A 19,603-nucleotide genomic window follows, 5' to 3' on the forward strand; every position below is an offset into this window, starting at 1 on the left:
GTTTCACCAGTGAGACTGGGGAGGGGCCATATCCCTGGGATCCTAAGGAGGTTAACCCTTCAGCTCCAACACTGGAGAAGAGGAATAGAAGGAATGTCCCCTTGTTGAAGAGAAGCCCTACAGGAAGTAATGCTTACTTGGAACAGAGAAATAACAGAAGGCCACTGTCACTGTCTCTGTGTTGAGAAATAAAAAATCTCAGATAAAAAAGGGCTGTGGGCAGTGTTGGGGAGTAGTGAACGACATGTAGTTCAACTAGATTTTGCAATAGCTTTATGGTAGTTGAACTAAATTCAAAGCTTGGTAGTGTTTGAGTTGACTTTTTTTGCCATGTAGCTGTCTAGTTAACTACTGGAACTACACACTACTTTCTTTGCAAAAACTAAAAGAAAGAATTAATACCCATTGACTTATTCCACATTTTGTTGTGTTACAGCCTAAATTCTAAATTGATTAAATATATTTCTCTCATCCATCCACACACAATACCCCATAATGACAAAGTGAAAACATGTTTTTAGAAATGTTTCCTAATTTATTGAAAATGAAATACAGTATCTCACTTACATAAGTATTCTCACCCCTGAGTCGATACTTTGTAGAAGAAACGTTGGCAGCGATTACAACTAAAAGTCTCTGGGTAAGTCTCTAAGAGCTTTCCAAACCTGGATTGTGCAACATGTTCCTATTATTATTTTCAAAACTCTTCAAGCTCTGTCAAATTGTTTGTTGATCATAGCAAGACAACCATTTTCAGGTCTTGCCATAGATTTGCCAAGTAGATTTTATTCAAAACTGTAACTCGGCCACTCAAGAACATTCACTGTCTTCTTGGTAAGCAACTCCAGTGTATATTTGTCCTTGTGTTTTAGGTTAGTCCTGTTGAGAGGTGAATTCATCTCCCAGTGTCTGGTGGAAAGCAGACTTAGCTTAGCTCCATTCCATTTATTTTTCATCCTGAAAAACTCACCAGTGTTTAATGATTACAAGCATACCCATAACATCAAATTAAATTAAATTGTATTTGTCACACACACATGGTTAGCAGATGTTAATGCGAGTGTAGCGAAATGCTTGTACTTCTAGTTCCAACCGTGCAGTAATATCTAACAAGTTATCTGACCTAACAATTTCACAACAACTACCTTATACACACAAGTGTAAAGGAATGATTAAGAATATGTACATACAAATATATGAATGAGTGATGGCCGAACGGCATAGGCAAGATGCAGTAGATGGTATAGAGTACAGTATATACATATGAGATGAGTAATGTAGGGTATGTAAACATTATAAAAAGTGACATTGTTTAAAGTGGCGAGTGATACATTTATTACATCAATTTTTCCATTATTAAAGTGGCTAGAATTGAGTCAGTATGTTGGCAGCAGCCACTCAATTTTAGTGATGGCTGTTTAACAGTCTGATGGCCTTGAGATAGAAGCTGTTTTTCAGTCTCTCGGTCCCCGCTTTGATGCACCTGTACTGACCTCGCCTTCTGGATGATAGCGGGGTGAACAGGCAGTGAACAGTGTTGTATTGGATTTGCCCCAAACATTACACTTTGTACGCAGGACAAAAAGTTAATTGTTTTGCCACCGTTTATTACTTTAGTGCCTTTTTGTAAACAGGATTCATGTTTTGGAATATTTGTATATATTTTTTTAAACATTTATTTCACCTTTATTTAACCATAATTCCACTTTGGAATTATGGGGTATTGTGTGTAGGCCAGTGACAAACAAATCTAAATATAATCAATTTTAAATTCAGGCTGTAACATAACAAAATGTGTAAAGGGGTGTGAATAATTTCTGAAGGCACTATATGGGTGAAATAGGCAAGAATTTCCTTCTTTTTTTCAGACCACGCTTGAAACATAGTTTGGTTTTTAGTAGGCTAAATTAGATTTTTTTTTTTTACATCTGACTCCAGAGTGATCTGTTCTTGCAATTTGTATGACATTTCAGATTAAATATGATAATTTATCACTAAGGGTGACAGGGCCTGAACTGACCCTACTTCTGTTCTCTGGCTTCCTCTGTTGTCTGTGTTGATGTCAGCCTAATCATTGAAATACTGGCCCCTCCTCTAACCACATCTTGTACATTTCTCTGAAGGTGTGTTGGTAGTGCACTGGGCCTTTATTAGTATTAGCGGACTAATATAGACCTCTGTATCACGGGCAAGAAATCTTTTTCAGCATCTCTGCTTTGGCAAAAAGGGTACTTGTATAATTAAGGTATCTTGCAGGATTCAATAGGTTGAATTGTAAGATTTGTTGCCCTGTCCCTGTATCTGTGATCTTCATTCTAATGGAATCCAGAAATAACTAAATCCTGCCCTCAAACATTTTCATCAAAAGGTGCCAAGTTATGGGCAAAGACCCGAAACACCCACATTAAATTTCAGATATTTCTTGATAAGATAATGGAAAACAACCACTTTTTGTGCAGTATTCATTTTGCATCCTTACAAACCACTTAATGAAAATGTATATTACTGTATAGTACATAGGCTGGTCATCTAGGTTTGTACCTGTAGACTTTCCATCACCATGAAGAAAAACAATGACCAATACAGTAATTGAGTACATTGAGACATCAAGTGGCTTGTGGTGTGATGATGTGGCTCAGTTGCTAGAGCATGGCGCTTGCAATGTTAGGGTTGTGGGTTCGATTCCCATGGAGGACCAGTATGAAAAATGAAAATCTCACAACTGTAAGTTGCTCTGGATAAGAGTGTCTGGAAAATGAATGAACAAACCAATTCAGTTTTTAGGGTTCTACCTGGAACCAAAAGGATTCTCCTATGGGGACAGCCGAAGAACCCCTTTAGGTTCTTGATCGCACCTTTTTTTTCTAAGTGTATGACTCTGTTTTACCTGCAACAGGCATCTTCGGCACAGAGTAAATTGCATCTGTATGTGGTGGATTAGTCTGACCTAACATGTAGAATAATTGAACAGCATTAGAAAGACAGTAATGATCCCTCTACTCTTTAATCCAGTATATTCGCTATTAGAAAATGCAGGGGGCACTAACAACCATGCATAATATGGCGTCATGGATCCATTGATTCCTTAAAGCTGGGAAGGTCTGCAGTGTATGAAGTCTGTCCATCCCACTTACACTACTGTTTTGAGTAATTAACTATCGATTTAATAGATCAAGGTCTTCCACAATCATGTTTAATCAGTCGTGTTATAGCTGATCTGGGGAAGAAAAAAAACTCCAGGATCAGATTTGCCCACCCCTGCCTTAGAATATTACTAATCTATTCAATAACTAAATGTGATAATTGATTACATGGGAGGCTAATTGAGAGAAAAAAATAAACATTTACATCATATTCATAGCTTTACATGATTCATAGAGTACATTAGATCAGAGCTGGAAGTGAAAAGAAACAAGCGGACTGACCATGCGGACTGACCATTTTTAGTAGGCAGATAAGCAGCGCCAGTAGATCAACGGCCACAATCAGTACCACAACCACTCTCACGGCAATTAGTGTAGTAGAGGGCCTAGGGGCTGGAGACTCTGAAATAACAGACGTGCAATTGTAGTACAAGTTTTAAATGGACGTTAAATATATGTGGATTTGGATCAATGAGAACTTTGTGTACAAAGATAATGTCTTACCTCTCCAGCTCTCTGGTGATTCTCCAGAGCCTCGGCATTTACACTTGTAGAAGCCCTCATCAGTCTTTGATGCTGGGGGAATGGTCAACTCTCCTGTAGTCTGGTTCCCGATGGAGTGATCCATCTTTATAAAATGTTGGGATGGAATGGGAGGGAGTAGTCTTATTTCTACAGCAGAGTCACATATTTTCCCTGTCACAGGATGCGTAGGAATCTCCAAGGTCACATTACCACCTGTACAACTGCAGAACAATCATATTATGCTGTACATCAACCCCATTATTATACAATTGGAACGTAGTTATTAAACTACTACGTAACAACATGATAATGACACTGTTACCATAGTAATTACAGCTGTACTACACAGGTATAGAGCAACTTTGTCAAATGTTAGCCAACTCAGGTCGACACCCTGTCACTTCTCCTGACTCTGTCGTGAACCTCTTCAATCTCCATCCATGAAGACTTTCCTTAACCTCACAGCGCAGCGAAAGACTCTGGTTCCTAACATATTGAACTCTGTCAGGATTCATCTTCAGCAAGGTTAGGGGAAGCCCATATGAAACCAATAGGGACTAGGTCAGACTGACCTGCTAACCAGAGAAACTGAGTTTTGCTGTCTCTTGTTTAACAGCCACCTTCTCCCAGCTTTACACTTGTATCTTCCTCTATCGGTTAGTTTAACAGAGCTGAAATTGTAGCAGGACCCAGGGGATTCATGGGAAGAATCTTGTCCCAGACAAACTTGCATCCTGTAGAAGAGCCCTCAACCCCACAGCTCAGTCACCGAGTCTCCTACATTCAGCCACCATTTTGAAACATTTGCTACAGCTCTGGGCCTCTCTGTAATGGGGAGATGCATTGGAAATGTTCACAATGTACTTCACAGCTGAGCATCTTACATCAGCCTTACCAGTCCTTCTAAAACATCCTAATGTCTATGTTAGATAAACTTACCTGACACATTAAGATTAATAGCATTGCTTACAAATCAAATGTGAAGCTGCGAGCGTGCATGTGTATATGTGTATAGTTTGAAAATGGCATGTGTATATGCTGCTCTTTTCACACCAATACAAGTGTAGACATCCATGTAAACTGCTGAAACAAAATGGATTCTGTATTCATGATCTGTATTGGAATTTACTGACGTATCATTCAATCTCCATTTATAGTCCCAGTCAGTGGCTCCTCCATCTTCTGTCATATTTGAACAATGACACTCTCTCTTTTGAATATCTGAGTCCAGTTTGGCTGCAGGGTTAGAGCAGCCACAAGTCTCTCTGGCAAAACATAACTTATTTCAGAGAAAAAAGACATTATAACGGAATTCAATTAATAGTGTGAAACTGAAATATGGCAAGACATCAGATGAAAAGGATGGATGGATAGAAGATCAAGGTCAGTTTTTTGGTCAATTGCACATAGGTCCAACCGAAATTACATCCGCTTTTAACCCAACCCCTCTGACACACATACAGATTTTGGAGAGGTGCTGGGGGCAACCACACAAGCTGTTGTTGTGGGGAGTTCATTACCTTTGTCAATGGCATAACGGGAGGCAATGGCATTTAGGACTTGATACGAGCAACCCTCCGGTTGCAAGCTCACTTCCCGCAAGATTTTCCCTATGGGAACCAGGATTCAAACTAACAACCCTCCGGTTGATGGCACGCTCTCTAACCGCTAGGCTACCTGCCGCCCCATAAGCTGGAGATATGAAGGGGTGGAGAATCTATCTGCCTTTACTACAGAACATCCCATTGGGCAACCAGCTTAGCCCGCTGGGTAATTGCTGGGGATCCTTCATCTTGACTGTATCCAGAGTAGGTGAATGTAGAGTAATTAGTACTAAAACACAAAGAAATGTCATTAAATGACACAACCACTCATCTGAAATAAAAAAAAACAAAGTATACAATTATGTTGTAAATCAAGGAGAAAATACAATAGTGATAAACCCAAATGATTGGCACATACACTTACAGAAGCGACCCTATCTCCATTCTGTCCAAACAGTGACACCTATGTAAACTGCTGTATATATATATATATATATATATATATTGTAGACCTCCTCCACTTCCTAAATAAAGTCAGCTAGGTTGCATAAGACACAGAGCAAAAAAAAACAGAAAAAACGTTGCACGTATTAAACATTTGATCTCTACTCAACGTATCTTTCTGTGGAGCTTACTCTTACAAAGAGGAAGTAGAGAGGCTTAACTTTACATCTTGGACCTGTTCAGAGTTTGTCAGTTCCGAGCAATGACTGTTAGTACATTATATGATTACTGGATTAGTTTCTACAGTAATTATATCATAATATTGCAGTACCCAAACTCAAAACTCAGTAATACAGGTACCAACCAACCTCAAATTAATAACATTGTATAAGCTAGGGACATCAATACTTAAGCAGTTGCCAAACACAGATTGTGACAGACTTCTCAAATCAACCAATGAGAAAGGCTACCTAGGTGAAGGTAGACTTATGCCAATCTGCAATCAAATGCAGAGTGGATTTGAGAAATGTGTTTGATTTGCACAGCAGTGTGTCCCGGTAGGAGGGAGTTGAGACTTGTTATAGAAGTGTGGTTCTGTGAACTGGATGGCTTCTCAGACAGAATTTCCATTGAATTATCAAAATTCTTAGAATTCGGAGAGTGTAATACATGACACAACCCTTTTACTTTGAATCTCTAATATACTGTAAATACCACGTCAATAGTACCAACTTAATCATGTGCCTTTGATTTTTATTTAAAACATGTTTAATTTACACTCACTCACTTTTATTCAGTATGTGACTTTGCAATAAAAAAGCACATCAAAAGTTTGAGAAGTTACAGCATTTTTCCATCTCAAACAGAGTCCCTTTAACTTCTCCTTTCGTGTCAAATGACGACTTCTTCTGTGACCTTTCTTCCCAGAGTCCTTTAAGTCTCCTCACTCCTTCATCTTGGCCACGTTGTCTATGGAGCCCGTTGGGTCCATTTTGAACAGCATGAAGTGCCCCTGCACCTGGGCAGCACTGATGTTGGGGTGGGTGGCCAGCGCACTCTCCGCAAAGCGGTCCCCCTCTGTGGCCGACTCAGCTGGGTAGAAGCGTCGGAACATCTGGGTGAGCTGCCAGTGGGTGCAGTGGCCTACATATTGTTTCAAGTCCACACGGCCCGGCCTGATCAGAGCTGGGTCCAACCTATAGGGATGAAGGGAGATGGTAGTCAGGATACACAAAGGATTAGATCACAATACAAAATGTTGCTCGATACTGTATTAATTATCAAGGTGGCTCATACCTGTCTATGAAGTTGGTGGTCATGAAGACTATTCTGGCCTCTGACGAGGCCACTCCATCCAGAGCATTGAGGAGGCCACTGAAGGTCAGCCTGCCCATGCCCTGGTAGGCCAGAGGGCCTGTGGGACAGAGAGATGCAATAATGAGTCCTAAAGAGCAACCGAACTGGAAGGAAGAGTAGTGTTTTTATTTTATTAAACCTTTATTAAAGTAAAGAGTCTTGATCGAACCGTCCCAATAGTAAGCATAGTGAATGACAATCAAGTAAACATTAAATAACCAACAGTTGAAGGCGGAAGTTTATATACACTTAGGTTGGAGTCATTAAAACTTTAAAACTCCTTTTTCAACCACTACACAAATTTATTGTTAACAACCTATAGTTTTGGCAAGTCGGTTAAGACATCTACTTTGCGCATGACACAAGTCATTTTTCCAACAATTGTTTACAGACAGATTATTTCACTGTATTACAGTTCCAGTGGGTCAAAAGTTTACATACACTAAGTTGACTGTGCCTTTAAAGAGCTTGGAAAATTCCTGAAAATGATGTCATGGCTTTAGAAGCTTCTGATAGGCCAATTGACATCCTTTGAGTCAATTGGAGATGTACCTGTGGATTTATTACAGACCTCTACATGCTCTACATGCTTTGGAAGTAGGAAAACCGTCAAGATCGGCAGTGTTTCAAATACTTGTTCTCCCCACTGTACATACTTTCGGTGGGCAGCAGCTCTCGGCTGACGAAGGCGGCGTCCACGTCCTCCAGCAGGATGATACTCTGCTGCGGCGCCACGCTCAGCAGGTGGTTGAGACGGTCGTCAGACAGGCTGCGGTCGCTCAGACTCATCAGGCAGATGCTGTAGCCCAGCTCTCCAGCCAGGGCAGTGCTAAAACACACAGACAGAGCATGCAACAACAAAACATTCAGTTCAAGGAGGCTAATGCCATCTCGGTAAACTGGGCAATTGATAACAGCAAAGGTAAGTGGAAAATCATGTCAACTTGTATTGTGAGAGATCTATTCCTTTAAACGGAATAAATGTTATAAGGGATTATATACAGATAAGTGTGGAGAGTAAACACCTCTAACACGAAGCTTCAAAGCAAGGTTGGGGCTGCCATACTACCATCATCAGCATACTCACATGAAGCTGCTTTTCCCACAGCCTGGAGGTCCATACAGCAGATAACCTCTCCTGTAGGGGATCCCTGAATGCAGAACACAAAACACAACCACATTAACCCTGACAAAACCACACACTCATCTGCTTGTATGGTGACAAGGAATGGGGTCAATTCAATTTCAAAACAGCTATTCATTTGTCATTAATTACTGAATTGGAATTACCTCGGTCTGTGTACCACTTGGGGTTTCCGATGAACTCCTTCACATCATCTACAATCCTATCGGCCAAGCCCTCTTCCAGGACCACTGAGCTGAGGGGCCGCCGTCGCCGTGGGAACCCAAAGGGCCTCCACTCGGAGCCCAGGGCCGTGTACATCACCGTCCGACCCTCCTCCTGCTTCAGGGCCAACTCCCTGGCTGCATCACACCCAAACAGACAGACAGAGCCAATCAACTCCATATCACAAGCTAGTAATACAGCCAATCTCCCTTATCTGCAACAGCCAATCAAATCAGATATCAAGTTGTGTGCACATTTTCCTGGGCCACTCTCAGTGTCTACTTGTCTAGATGATTCTAGTGTACCTTCTTGCAGGATGTTGAAGAAGACGTCTCTGTTTCTGCCCATGGCGGTGAACGTGACTGACTCCCAGGGAGTGCCTGTGTGGAGATCCACCATCTGTTTCTCTCTGGTCCTCTCCACTCGGATCCACTTCCTCCCATACCTGCACTCAAACAGGGATGGCAGTCAGCACAAAGTTTACCAACTCACACTCTGAAACAAAAGTGTTTTTCTAAATTCTGGTATGTGTTGCTACAGAGCTGTGTACATATACAGTCAGGTCCAAAATAATTGGCACCCTCGATAAAGATAAGAAAAAATTAAATCAAGTGAAAATTGAAAAATTGAAAATGTTATTTTAATACAATTGCTCAAAGAAGGAGAGGCAACCAGTTTTCTGCTAAAATGTCCTGATACTGGGTAAAGTTCATGACGCTGTTGACCTTAACAAAGACCCCGTGTGGCTCAGTTGGTAGAGCATGGCGCTTGCACCGTTTGATTCCCACAGGGGACCAGTAGGGCTGGGAATTGCCAAGGACCTCACAATACGATATTATCACAATACTTAGGTGCCAATACGATATGTATTGCGATGAGATACTATTATTTCATTAAGATTAGATGTTCCAATCCTATATCCTATCCTAACTAGTTTTGATCAGTCATGGAAATAAAAGTGCTGAAAACAAATTGGCTCCATATTTAAAAAAGAAGATGGAGAACAAGCTATGAAGAAAATACATGAGTTTTGGTGCAGGTACAGCCAAATAGCACAAAAATATTGCAATATTGTCAAAATGATACATAAAAAATAATATCCCGATATGTAACCTCATCAATATTTTCCCCCAATCACTAAGTAGGTATGGGGTTCTTTTATGAATATGCATATTTCTTTCTACGCAAAACTCACCACTTGTGTGCATGGCCAAAGAGCTCTATTTTCATGTAAACGGACCATAGCATCAGTTCCAATCCAAGTGCCAATGCATTTAGCAATCTCCAGGCGTTTACATTTGTTGGATGACATCAAAAAACATCTCTTTTGCCACACACACCAGTGGTGGGTTTTGTGTCGAAAGAATGATATTCAGAAAATAACCACTTACCTACTGTAAAATATGGTGGTGGATCTTTGATGTTACTGGTCCTGGTGCCCTTGTTAAGGTCAATGGCATGATGAACTTACCCAGACAGTAGCAGGACATTTTAGCCAAAAACCTGGTTGCCTCTGCCAGGAGGCTGAAACTTGGCCGCAAGTCAATCTTCCAGCGAGACAAAATCCACACAAAAAAAATGTTAATTGACCACAAAATCTACATTTTGCAAAGGCCATCTCAGTCTCCGGACTTGAATCCCATTGAAAACCTGTGGTTTGAATTGAAGAGTGCAGTCCGTAAGCTCAGACAAATGATATAAAGGATTTGTAAAGATTCTGTATGGAGGAATGATCTAAAATCCCTCCCAATACTCAGTGCTGTTATTCTCACAAAAGTGAGGTATTAAAAAGGTATTGAAAAAATAGTTTTTACCCCCCATATTTTTTAGAAGAATTATTACTTATTAAAAAATACATCTCTCTTTGAGTATAAAATATATTTTGAGCACACAATATAGCTCAGTATGTTAATTTCTCATTTCATCTTTATCAATGGTGACAATTTTGGACCTGACTGTGCCTACCCTCTACCTGTGAAGAGATATCCTAATGTATAGTATCTGTTGACAATGTTAAGTTCCGCATACATTTTCTCACATCAGCTCAGCGAAAAACAGAGCAGAACTATGGGAGTCCACTACCACAACTAATCAGACAACTAATCTCTAACTAATCAGAGAGTACAGTCAGGGTTATTGAGTCTTGTCAACATTTTACCAGATTATGTGGTTGCCAGGGCTGGGGTGGAAGTCAAACTGTGTGTGTACACGTCCGCTCTCGTGCTGCATGTAAGAGGTCTCCACACTCAGGTGCTGCGTGTGCTTGGCGTGCTTGGTGATCCAGCTCAGCAGCCAGTGGTAGCTCTTGTCCCGACTGGGCACCTCCAGGGTGATCATGTAGTTCCTCCGGAAGAATATCATCCCAAATTGAGCTGATTTCCTGGCCACAGCAATGGCCGAGCCCACCCCCACCAGTCCAAAGCCAGCCCCAAAGTAAGGGTTGTCCTTCAAGGCATCCACGAAGTCTGATAGAGGCATGGTCCTTGTGTTTCCTAGCTATGTAGCTAGGCTACTCAGAAGCTATACAACACCTCGACCTCGAAGAAAAATAAGACTTTCTTACAGCTAGCTAAATTATAGTCAGTATCATTATTAGTTAGCTAGCTGAGAGGCTCAGGCTGGTTGGATGTCTTGCTCTAATCACGCCGGTAAACTTAACTGTCCGAATGTTGTAGCAACAGACAGAATATTTGAGATTTTGTGCAAAGCTAGCTAATTAGCTGGCTATATTATAGCTTTCGGACACAACCTCGGGATTTGTGTAAATCAAATCTGTTTATTGTTTTTTATTGGTTGGAGTTCAACCAATACACAGACACCTGATGTTGTGTCCAAAAACTTATTACATACGTTATGAGCATCCCAAAGAGGTGTCCTCACAGTCTTCCCTTTCCAGTGTCATTCCTAGAACCATGGCACCCTTGGCCTTGTTACACTACAGATTTGGCATATAATTTCCACTGTGCTGTGGTTTGGTTCATCGGCGTCTCGTCAGCAACACTAAAAAGGTACTTCCGGGTCACGGAATTTCGAAAATGTTTCTAATAAAAGTCCCCAACGTAATAGTAGAAAACTGTCAATAACCTGTATTTATTCACGATATATGGAAATTGTCTAAACATGAACAGCTATTTATATTTGTTCATATTTAAGTGACAATTGCATTAAAAATGGTCCGAGGTCAAATAAATTCCCCCAATGCAAATCACCTTGTATGAAATACATATTGGCTTATAGAGCTAAACCTATTCTAGGTGCTGCAGTAAAAGTATTGTAGAGAATACTCAGTAGGGTAGGTAGAATGTATATATAGTGGAATTTCATGTAGCACTGAATTACACAGAGTGTTGCTGGCCTTTTAGTATATTTTCAATATACATTTTCAGTCGCTCAGAAAAGGATAGAAAAGCAAACATCTTAAATTAAATGGATAAGTTATTGTTCTGGACACTGTGAATGCACTAGATTTTCATGTGTCATATTCAGGCGATATCATACATTCAGATGAAGATGGCATAAAGACCATTTCGAGCACGCTCACTTTTCCAAAATGTGATTATTGCGCAACAGGACAGTTAAACCGCACTGTCCTCAAACCAATCCATGCTGCCTGCTAATTATCTATAGGCTGTTTCAACTTGTCAATTTCTAATTATTTTCAAAAAGTTGTATTTTCTAACAACAGTTTGAATTGAGGTGTGTTCCGCCTCCTCATTAATTCACATAGAAGTAGCCCATTTCACTGTTACTGGGCAATTTACAGTACCAGTACCAGTACCAGCAGCCAACAAGTGCTGAGCATATGTGAGAACTCATTCAAGACTGTTGGAAAGCATTCCAGGTGATGCTGGTTGAGACAATGCCAAGAGTGTGCAAAGCTGTCCTCAAGGCAAAGGCTGGCTACTGAAGAATCTCACTTGTTTGGTTAATTAACACTTTTTTGGTTACTACATAGTTTCCATGTGTTATTTCCTAGTTTTGATGTCTTCACTATTATTCTACAATGGAGAAAATAGTCCAAAAAAATAAACAAAACCCCTGGAATGAGTAGGTGTGTCCAAACGTTTGACTAGTACTGTGTATACAGAAACACACTGACACACTTTTTTTTCACAATATTTTTCATTTTTTCTTCCCTTTTTGTAAATGTATTTCTATTGCTGCCTAGAACTCTGTGAAGGTTTGAGAAACAGAGGTAAAATCACATACTATAACTCTCATCCCCTTGGAATGAGTGCAACCAAAACAAAACTCATCGCCAATATGGCAAAACATGCAGTCAAAATAAATATGTGCCAGAGCTATGCACTGGCTAAACACAAAACATATTGATTTCCCACCCTTGAAAGACAATCAGCAAACAAGTTGTCATGACCATGGACATGTCTGATTTCAAGGGGAAACTCCTGCAATATGAGAATCCAGCAAATAAGTTGGCGATTCGTGGAGCTCGTCTTTTTAAAGAAAACTAGAGGGTTATGATCGGTAAAGACCACTAGAGGGGTAGAGACCGATACATTAACCTCAAAGTGCTGTAGAGCTAGCAGCAAAGCAAATGTATCCTTCTCGATAGTCGAGTAGAGTTAAAATAAGAGGTGTCACGCCCTGACCTTAGTTATCTTGTATAGTATCTGTTGACAATGTTAAGTTCCGCATACATTTTCTCACATCAGCTCAGAGAAAAACAGAGCAGAACTATGGGAGTCCACTACCACAACTAATCAGACAACTAATCTCTAACTAATCAGAGAGTACAGTCAGGGTTATTGAGTCTTGTCAACATTTTACCAGATTATGTGTTTGCCAGGGCTGGGGTGGAAGTCAAACTGTGTGTGTACACGTCCGCAAGACCAACAGTCTTGAATGAGTTCTCACATATGCTCAGCACTTGTTGTCTTTATTATTTTGGTTAGGTCAGGGTGTGACTAGGGTGGCTATGTTAGTTTTTGTATTGTCTAGGGTTTTTTGTAAGTCTAGGTATTTGTATGTCTATAGTAGCCTGAATTGGTTCCCAATCAGAGGCAGTTGTTTATCATTTTGTCTCTGATTGGGGACAATATTTAGGTAGCCATTTTGTCTAGGGTATTTGTGGGTTCTTATTCTATGTTTAGCTGCCTGTCTGCACTATCTGTAATAGCTTCATGGTTAGTTTTGTTAGTTTGTTCAGTGTTGCACTTTCTTTAATAAATTAAGAATGTACGCTTACCACGCTGCGCCTTGGTCTCCTCCTTACGACGACCGTGACAAGAGGACAATATCTTTGAAAATTACCCCACAGGGTGCTAACATTGTACCCAATTTTCATACTTGTGTACAAGTAAAGATATCTTAAAACAAAATGACTAGTGAAAGTGAAAGTCACCCAGTAAAATTCTACTTGAGTAAAAGTCAAAAAGCACTTGGTTCTAAATGTACTTAAGTATCAAAAATCAATTTAATTTCTAAAAATATACTTAAGTATCAAAAGTATAAATCATTTTAAATTTCTTATATTGTGCAAACCAGACGGCACAATTTTCTTGTTTTATACAAATTTACAGATAGCAACATTCAGACAATTTACAAACAAAGCATTTGTGTTTAGTGAGTCCGCCAGATCAGGTGCAGTAGGGATGACCATGGATTTTTTTCTTTAAGTGTGTGAATTGGAAAAATGACTTGTGCCATGCACAAAGTAGATGTCCTAACCGACTTGCCAAAACTATAGTTTGTTAACTAGAAATTTGTGGAGTGGTTGAAGTAATGAACTTGTTTTTCAACCACTCCACAAACTCCACAAGCCTCAGACGCAAACAAACCACTTGATTCAGAAACAGATTTGTCATTCCACAGTATGAATACTTCTCCAATCACACAGTTGATAAAACGTTACCTGTTTAAATGTTTCTAAACACTACATCAGCATAGTAAACTACAAAACAACTGATAGTAGACCACAAAACAACTGATAGGTGACCACAAAACAACTGATCGTAGACCACAAAACAACTGATAGTAGACCACAAAAAAACTGCATTCAGAACAGAATTTCCTTGGTGGGCAATGTCTGAAGAACTCATCGCTTTCGAACCATGCAGCTGAGCAACATTCAAAAGTTCATTGGCAAAACCATCCTCATGGACCACAAAACAACTGATAGTAGACCACAAAACAACTGACAGTAGACCACAAAACAACTGACAGTAGACCACAAAACAACTGACAGTAGACCACAAAACAACTGACAGTAGACCACAAAACAACTGACAGTAGACCACAAAACAACTGACAGTAGACCACAAAACAACTGACAGTAGACCACAAAACAACTGACAGTAGACCACAAAACAACTGATAGTGGACCACAAAACAACTGATAGCAGACTACAAAACAACTGATAGCAGACTACAAAACAACTGATAGTAGACTACAAAACAACTGATTGTAGACTACAAAACAACTGATAGTAGACTACAAAACAACTGATAGTGGAACCGAGGGACATTTCTGCAGAAAGCATAGGCGAATACCTTGTTGGTTCGAATCAACAGAGAAAAGCTGTCACGCCCTGGTCTTAGTATTTTGTGTTTTCTTTATTTATTTGGTCAGGCCAGGGTGTGACATGGGTTTTGGTATGTGGTGTGTTTTTGTCTTGGGGTTTTTCACAGGTATTGGGATTGTAGCTTAGTGGGGTTTTCTAGCTTAGTCTATGGCTGTCTGAAGTGGTTCTCAATCAGAGGCAGGTGTTTATCGTTGTCTCTGATTGGGAACCATATTTAGGCAGCCATATTCTTTGAGTGTGTCATGGGTGATTGTCCTTGTTACAGAATCACCCACCACAACAGGACCAAGCGGTGACAGGCAGCGGCAGCAGGAGCTACGAAGTCTGGAGTATACAACTTGGGAGGAAATAGACAGGTGGGCGGTCGACCCAGGGAGAGTGCCGGAGCCCGCCTGGGATTCGATGGAGCAGTGTGAAGAGGGTTACAGGAGAATGGAGTTGGAGAAACAAGCATGGCGGCGTGGAAGGAAGCCCGAGAGTCAGCCCCAAAAATTTATTGGGGGGTGGCACAGGGAGAGTGTGGCAGAGTCAGGAATCAGACCTGAGCCAACTCCCCCTGTTTATCGTGAGGAGCCAAGGAGGAGACTAGAACCAGAGCCTGTGTTGGAGGTGAGTGAAGCAGAGACTGTGAAGGAGTTAATGGGGAAATTGGAGGAGAGAGTTATGAGGGAGTTGCTGTGTTGGTGCTTTAGGCATGGAATTCGCCCGACAGAGCGTGTCGGGGATTCGATGGCACCTGGGTCAGCGCTCCATACTCGTCCTGAGGTGCGTGTTAGTTGGCTGGTGAAGATTGTGCCAGCCTCACGCATCAGGCCTCCTGTGCACCTCCTGAGCCTTGCACGTCCTGTGACAGCCCTGCTCTCAAGATCTCCAGTACGCCTTCACGGTCCAGCACATCCTGTGCCACCTCCACACCTCAGCCCTCCAGAGGGCAGCTCCCCGCACCAGGCTTACTGTGCGTGTCCTCGGCCCAGTGCCAGCACCACGCACCAGGCCTTCAGTGCGCTTCACCTGTCCAGCGCTGCCAGAGCTTTTCTCCTCTCCAGCGCTGCCGGAGCTTTTCTCCTCTACAGCGCTGCCAGAGTCTCCCGCCTGTTCAGCGCTGCCAAAGCCTTCCTCCTCTCCAGCGCTGCCAGAGTCTCCCGCCTGTTCAGCGCTGCCAAAGCCTTCCTCCTCTCCAGCGCTGTCGGAGTCTCCCGCCTGTTTAGCGCTGCCAGAGCCTTCCTCCTCTCCAGCGCTGCCGGAGTCTCCCGCCTGTTTAGTGCTGCCAGAGCCTTCCTCCTCTCCAGCGCTGCCGGAGTCTCCCGCCCGTTTAGCGCTGCCAGAGTCTCCCGCCTGTTCAGCGCTGCCAAAGCCTTCCTCCTCTCTAGCGCTGTCGGAGTCTCCCGCCTGTTTAGCACTGCCAGAGCCTTCCTCCTCTCCAGCGCTGCCGGAGTCTCCCGCCTGTTTAGCGCTGCCAGAGACTTCCTCCTCTACAGCGCTGCTGGAGTCTCCTGCCTGTTCAGCGCAGCCAGAGCTGCCAGTCTGCATGGAGCAGCCAGAGCAGCCAGAGCTGCCAGTCTGCATGGAGCAGCCAGAGCGGCCAGTCTGCATGGAGCAGCCAGAGCGGCCAGTCTGCATGGAGCAGCCAGAGCGGCCAGTCTGCATGGAGTAGCCAGTGCCGTCAGACATCATGGAGCAGCCAGAGCCGTCAGTCAGCATGGAGCAGCCAGAGTCGTCAGTCTGCATGGAGCAGCCAGAGCCGTCAGTCTGCATGGAGCAGCCAGAGCCGTCAGTCAGCATGGAGCAGCCAGAGCCGCCAGTCAGCATGGAGCAGCCAGAGCCGTCAGTCTGCCAGGATCCGCCAGTCAGCCAGACTCTTCCAGATCAGCCAGGATCTTCCAGATCCGCCAGTCAGCCAGGATCTTCCAGATCCGCCAGTCAGCCAGGATCCTCCAGACCCGCCAGTCAGCCAGGATCCTCCAGAGCCGCCAGTCAGCCAGGATCCTCCAGAGCCGCCAGTCAGCCAGGATCTGCCAGTCAGCCAGACTCTTCCAGATCCGCCAGCCAGCCAGGATCTTCCAGATCCGCCAGTCAGCCAGGATCCGCCAGTCAGCCAGACTCTTCCAGATCCGCCAGTCAGCCAGGATCTGACAGAACCGCCAGCCAGCCAGGATCTGCCAGAGCCAACTACCTGCCCGAGCTTCCCCTCAGTGCCGAGCTTCCCCTCAGTGCCGAGCTTCCCCTCACTCCCGAGCTGCCCCTCAGTCCCGAGCTGCCCCTCGGTCCAGTGGGGTCCTTGGTGAGGGCTACTAGGCCAAGGTCGGCGGCGAGGGTGGCCTATCTAAGGACGCGAGGAAGATGGACTAAGACTTTGTTGGAGTGGGGTCCACGTCCCGCGCCAAGCCGCCACCATGGACAGAAGCCCACCCGGACCCTCCCCTATGGGTTTTGGTGTGCGGCCGGGAGTCCGCACCTTGGGGGGGGGGGGGGTTCTGTCACGCCCTGGTCTTACTATTTTGTGTTTTTATTTTTTTGGTCAGGCCAGGGTGTGACATGGGTTTTGGTATGTGGTGTGTTTTTGTCTTGGGGTTTTTCACAGGAATTGGGATTGTAGCTTAGTGGGGTTTTCTAGCTTAGTCTATGGCTGTCTGAAGTGGTTCTCAATCAGAGGCAGGTGTTTATCGTTGTCTCTGATTGGGAACCATATTTAGGCAGCCATATTCTTTGAGTGTGTCATGGGTGATTGTCCTTGTTCCTGTCTCTGTGATACTTTGCACCAGTATAGGCTGTTTCCGTTTTCACGTTACGTTTATTGTTTTTTTTGTATTTGATTTGTGTTTACTTTATTTCATTAAACATGAATCGCAATAGCCACGCCGCATTTTGGTCTGACTCTCCTTCACCTATAGAAAAACGTTACAAAAGCATGAAATATATCTAAGAATTCAAAAGCCTCTTAAAATTCAAGCTTTTATGTAACCCATGTCCCAAAGACTTTGCTTGTAAAAATGGACATGTCTTGGATCAAATTACCTAGAAGCTTTACTCTACCTTGCATATTATGCGATTTCCAGTATAGTTAGTTTCAGAATACCCATTTGTGAAATTTTATACATGTCATGGCCAGCTTTGGTATGTAAACTGCACCGAAACATCAAAGTCGTCAGTGTGCTATAGTTTAGAATTACTCAACAAATTGCTGCACAAAGACAAATTTAGTCTTGTTGCACATGACCGGATAAGTAGTGCAGGGGTTCTCCACTTTGGTCTGAAAGTAGTCCTACACTGTCAAATGCAAGGAATGTGATTCCTCTAAACTTCAAGACATTCCTCAGCCAACTCGAAGGAAACTGAGAATTGATACAATAACCAATGGAAACCGGTGTAATAATACCTGTGAATTTGAAAGCACTTTGAAAGCACTTTGAATGGCCATAGCTATAAACATGAAAAATAAAGTTTGTGCTTGCAATAGTATAATATAAAGTAGTTATATCTTAGTCTATGTTGCTCTGACATTTCTCATGCATATATTTATATATTGTTAATTCCATTCCTTTACTGAGATTTGTGTGTATTGGGTACAGTGGGGCAAAAAAAGTATTTAGTCAGCCACCAATTGCGCAAGTTCTCCCACTTAAAAAGATTAGAGAGGCCTGTAATTTTCGTCATAGGTACACTTCAACTATGACAGACAAAATTAGAAAATCACATTGTAGGATTTTTAATGAATTTATTTGCAAATGATGGTGGAAAATAAGTATTTGGTCACCTACAAACAAGCAAGATTTCTGGCTCTCATAGACCTGTAACAACTTCTTTAAGTGGCTCCTCTGTCCTCCACTCGTTACCTGTATTAATGGCACCTGTTTGAATTTGTTCAGTATAAAAGACACCTGTCCACAACTTCAAACAGTCACACTCCAAACTCCACTATGGCCAAGACCAAAGAGCTGTCAAAGGACACCAAGAACAACATTGTAGACCTGCACCAGGCTGGGAAGACTGAATCTGCAATAGGTAAGCAGCTTGGTTTGAAGAAATCAACTGTGGGAGCAATTATTAGGAAATGGAAGACATACAAGACATAATCTCCCTCAATCTGGGGCTCCACGCAAGATCTCACCCCGTGGGGTCAAAATGATCACAAGAACGGTGAGCAAAAATCCCAGAACCAACTTATTTTCCACCATAATTTGCAAATAAATTAATTAAAAATCCTACAATGTGATTTTCTGGATTTTTTTTCTCATTTTGTCTGTCATAGTTGAAGTGTACCTATGATGAAAATTACAGGCCTCTCTCATCTTTTTAAGTGGGAGAACTTGCACAATTGGTGGCTGACTAAATACTTTTTTGCTCCACTGTACATAACTACCTCAAATTCTCCAGTATCCCTGCTCATTGTACGTTTGGCACTGCCACAGACCCTGTATATACTGTAGCTTACTTTCTCGTGTTTTTTTTTATTTCTTGTGTTTTGAAAAATAATCGACTTTATAATATTTGATATTGAATAGTGAATTGTTGGGAAAGAGCTAGCAAGTAAGCATTTCACTGTACTTGTGCATGTGACACAACTTGAAACTTCTGTGTAACTGTTGATCAATTTGGTTAATTAACTTGTGATGAATACTTGCATTTCTCTTGACTTTTCAAATAAACATATTGTAGGTTGTATTTTTTCCAAAGTGTCTACCAGAAGGAAGATTATAAGAT

The 19,603-nt window shown here is 42.2% G+C and overlaps 1 protein-coding gene across 1 annotated transcript; it reads right to left on the reverse strand.

The window, feature by feature from the left end:
- Positions 1–6,392: 6,392 nt before the first annotated feature.
- LOC135547115 (mitochondrial chaperone BCS1) lies at positions 6,393–11,347 on the reverse strand. The gene is made up of 7 exons (XM_064975812.1): positions 10,519–11,347; positions 8,666–8,805; positions 8,303–8,497; positions 8,100–8,163; positions 7,669–7,841; positions 6,953–7,070; positions 6,393–6,852 (listed from the first exon to the last, which is right to left on the reverse strand). Exons 1-7 carry the CDS (start codon positions 10,836–10,838, stop codon positions 6,600–6,602), a joined length of 1,263 nt encoding a protein of 420 aa, XP_064831884.1. The 5' UTR covers positions 10,839–11,347; the 3' UTR covers positions 6,393–6,599.
- Between the last annotated feature and the right edge of the window lie 8,256 nt (positions 11,348–19,603).

The sequence above is a fragment of the Oncorhynchus masou genome, chromosome 10 (assembly GCF_036934945.1).
Source record: "Oncorhynchus masou masou isolate Uvic2021 chromosome 10, UVic_Omas_1.1, whole genome shotgun sequence".
NCBI lineage: Eukaryota > Metazoa > Chordata > Actinopteri > Salmoniformes > Salmonidae > Oncorhynchus > Oncorhynchus masou.

Bases quoted from the DNA above. Each gene is read 5' to 3' on its own strand.
- LOC135547115 (XM_064975812.1), bottom strand. From the start codon at position 10,838: ATGCCTCTATCAGACTTCGTGGATGCCTTGAAGGACAACCCTTACTTT. The intron at 7,842-8,099 runs GTGAGTATGCTG...TGTGTGTTTTAG, and splicing joins TGTGGGAAAAGCAGCTTCAT to CACTGCCCTGGCTGGAGAGC. The intron at 6,853-6,952 runs GTATGAGCCACC...TCATCCCTATAG, and splicing joins ACCACCAACTTCATAGACAG to GTTGGACCCAGCTCTGATCA.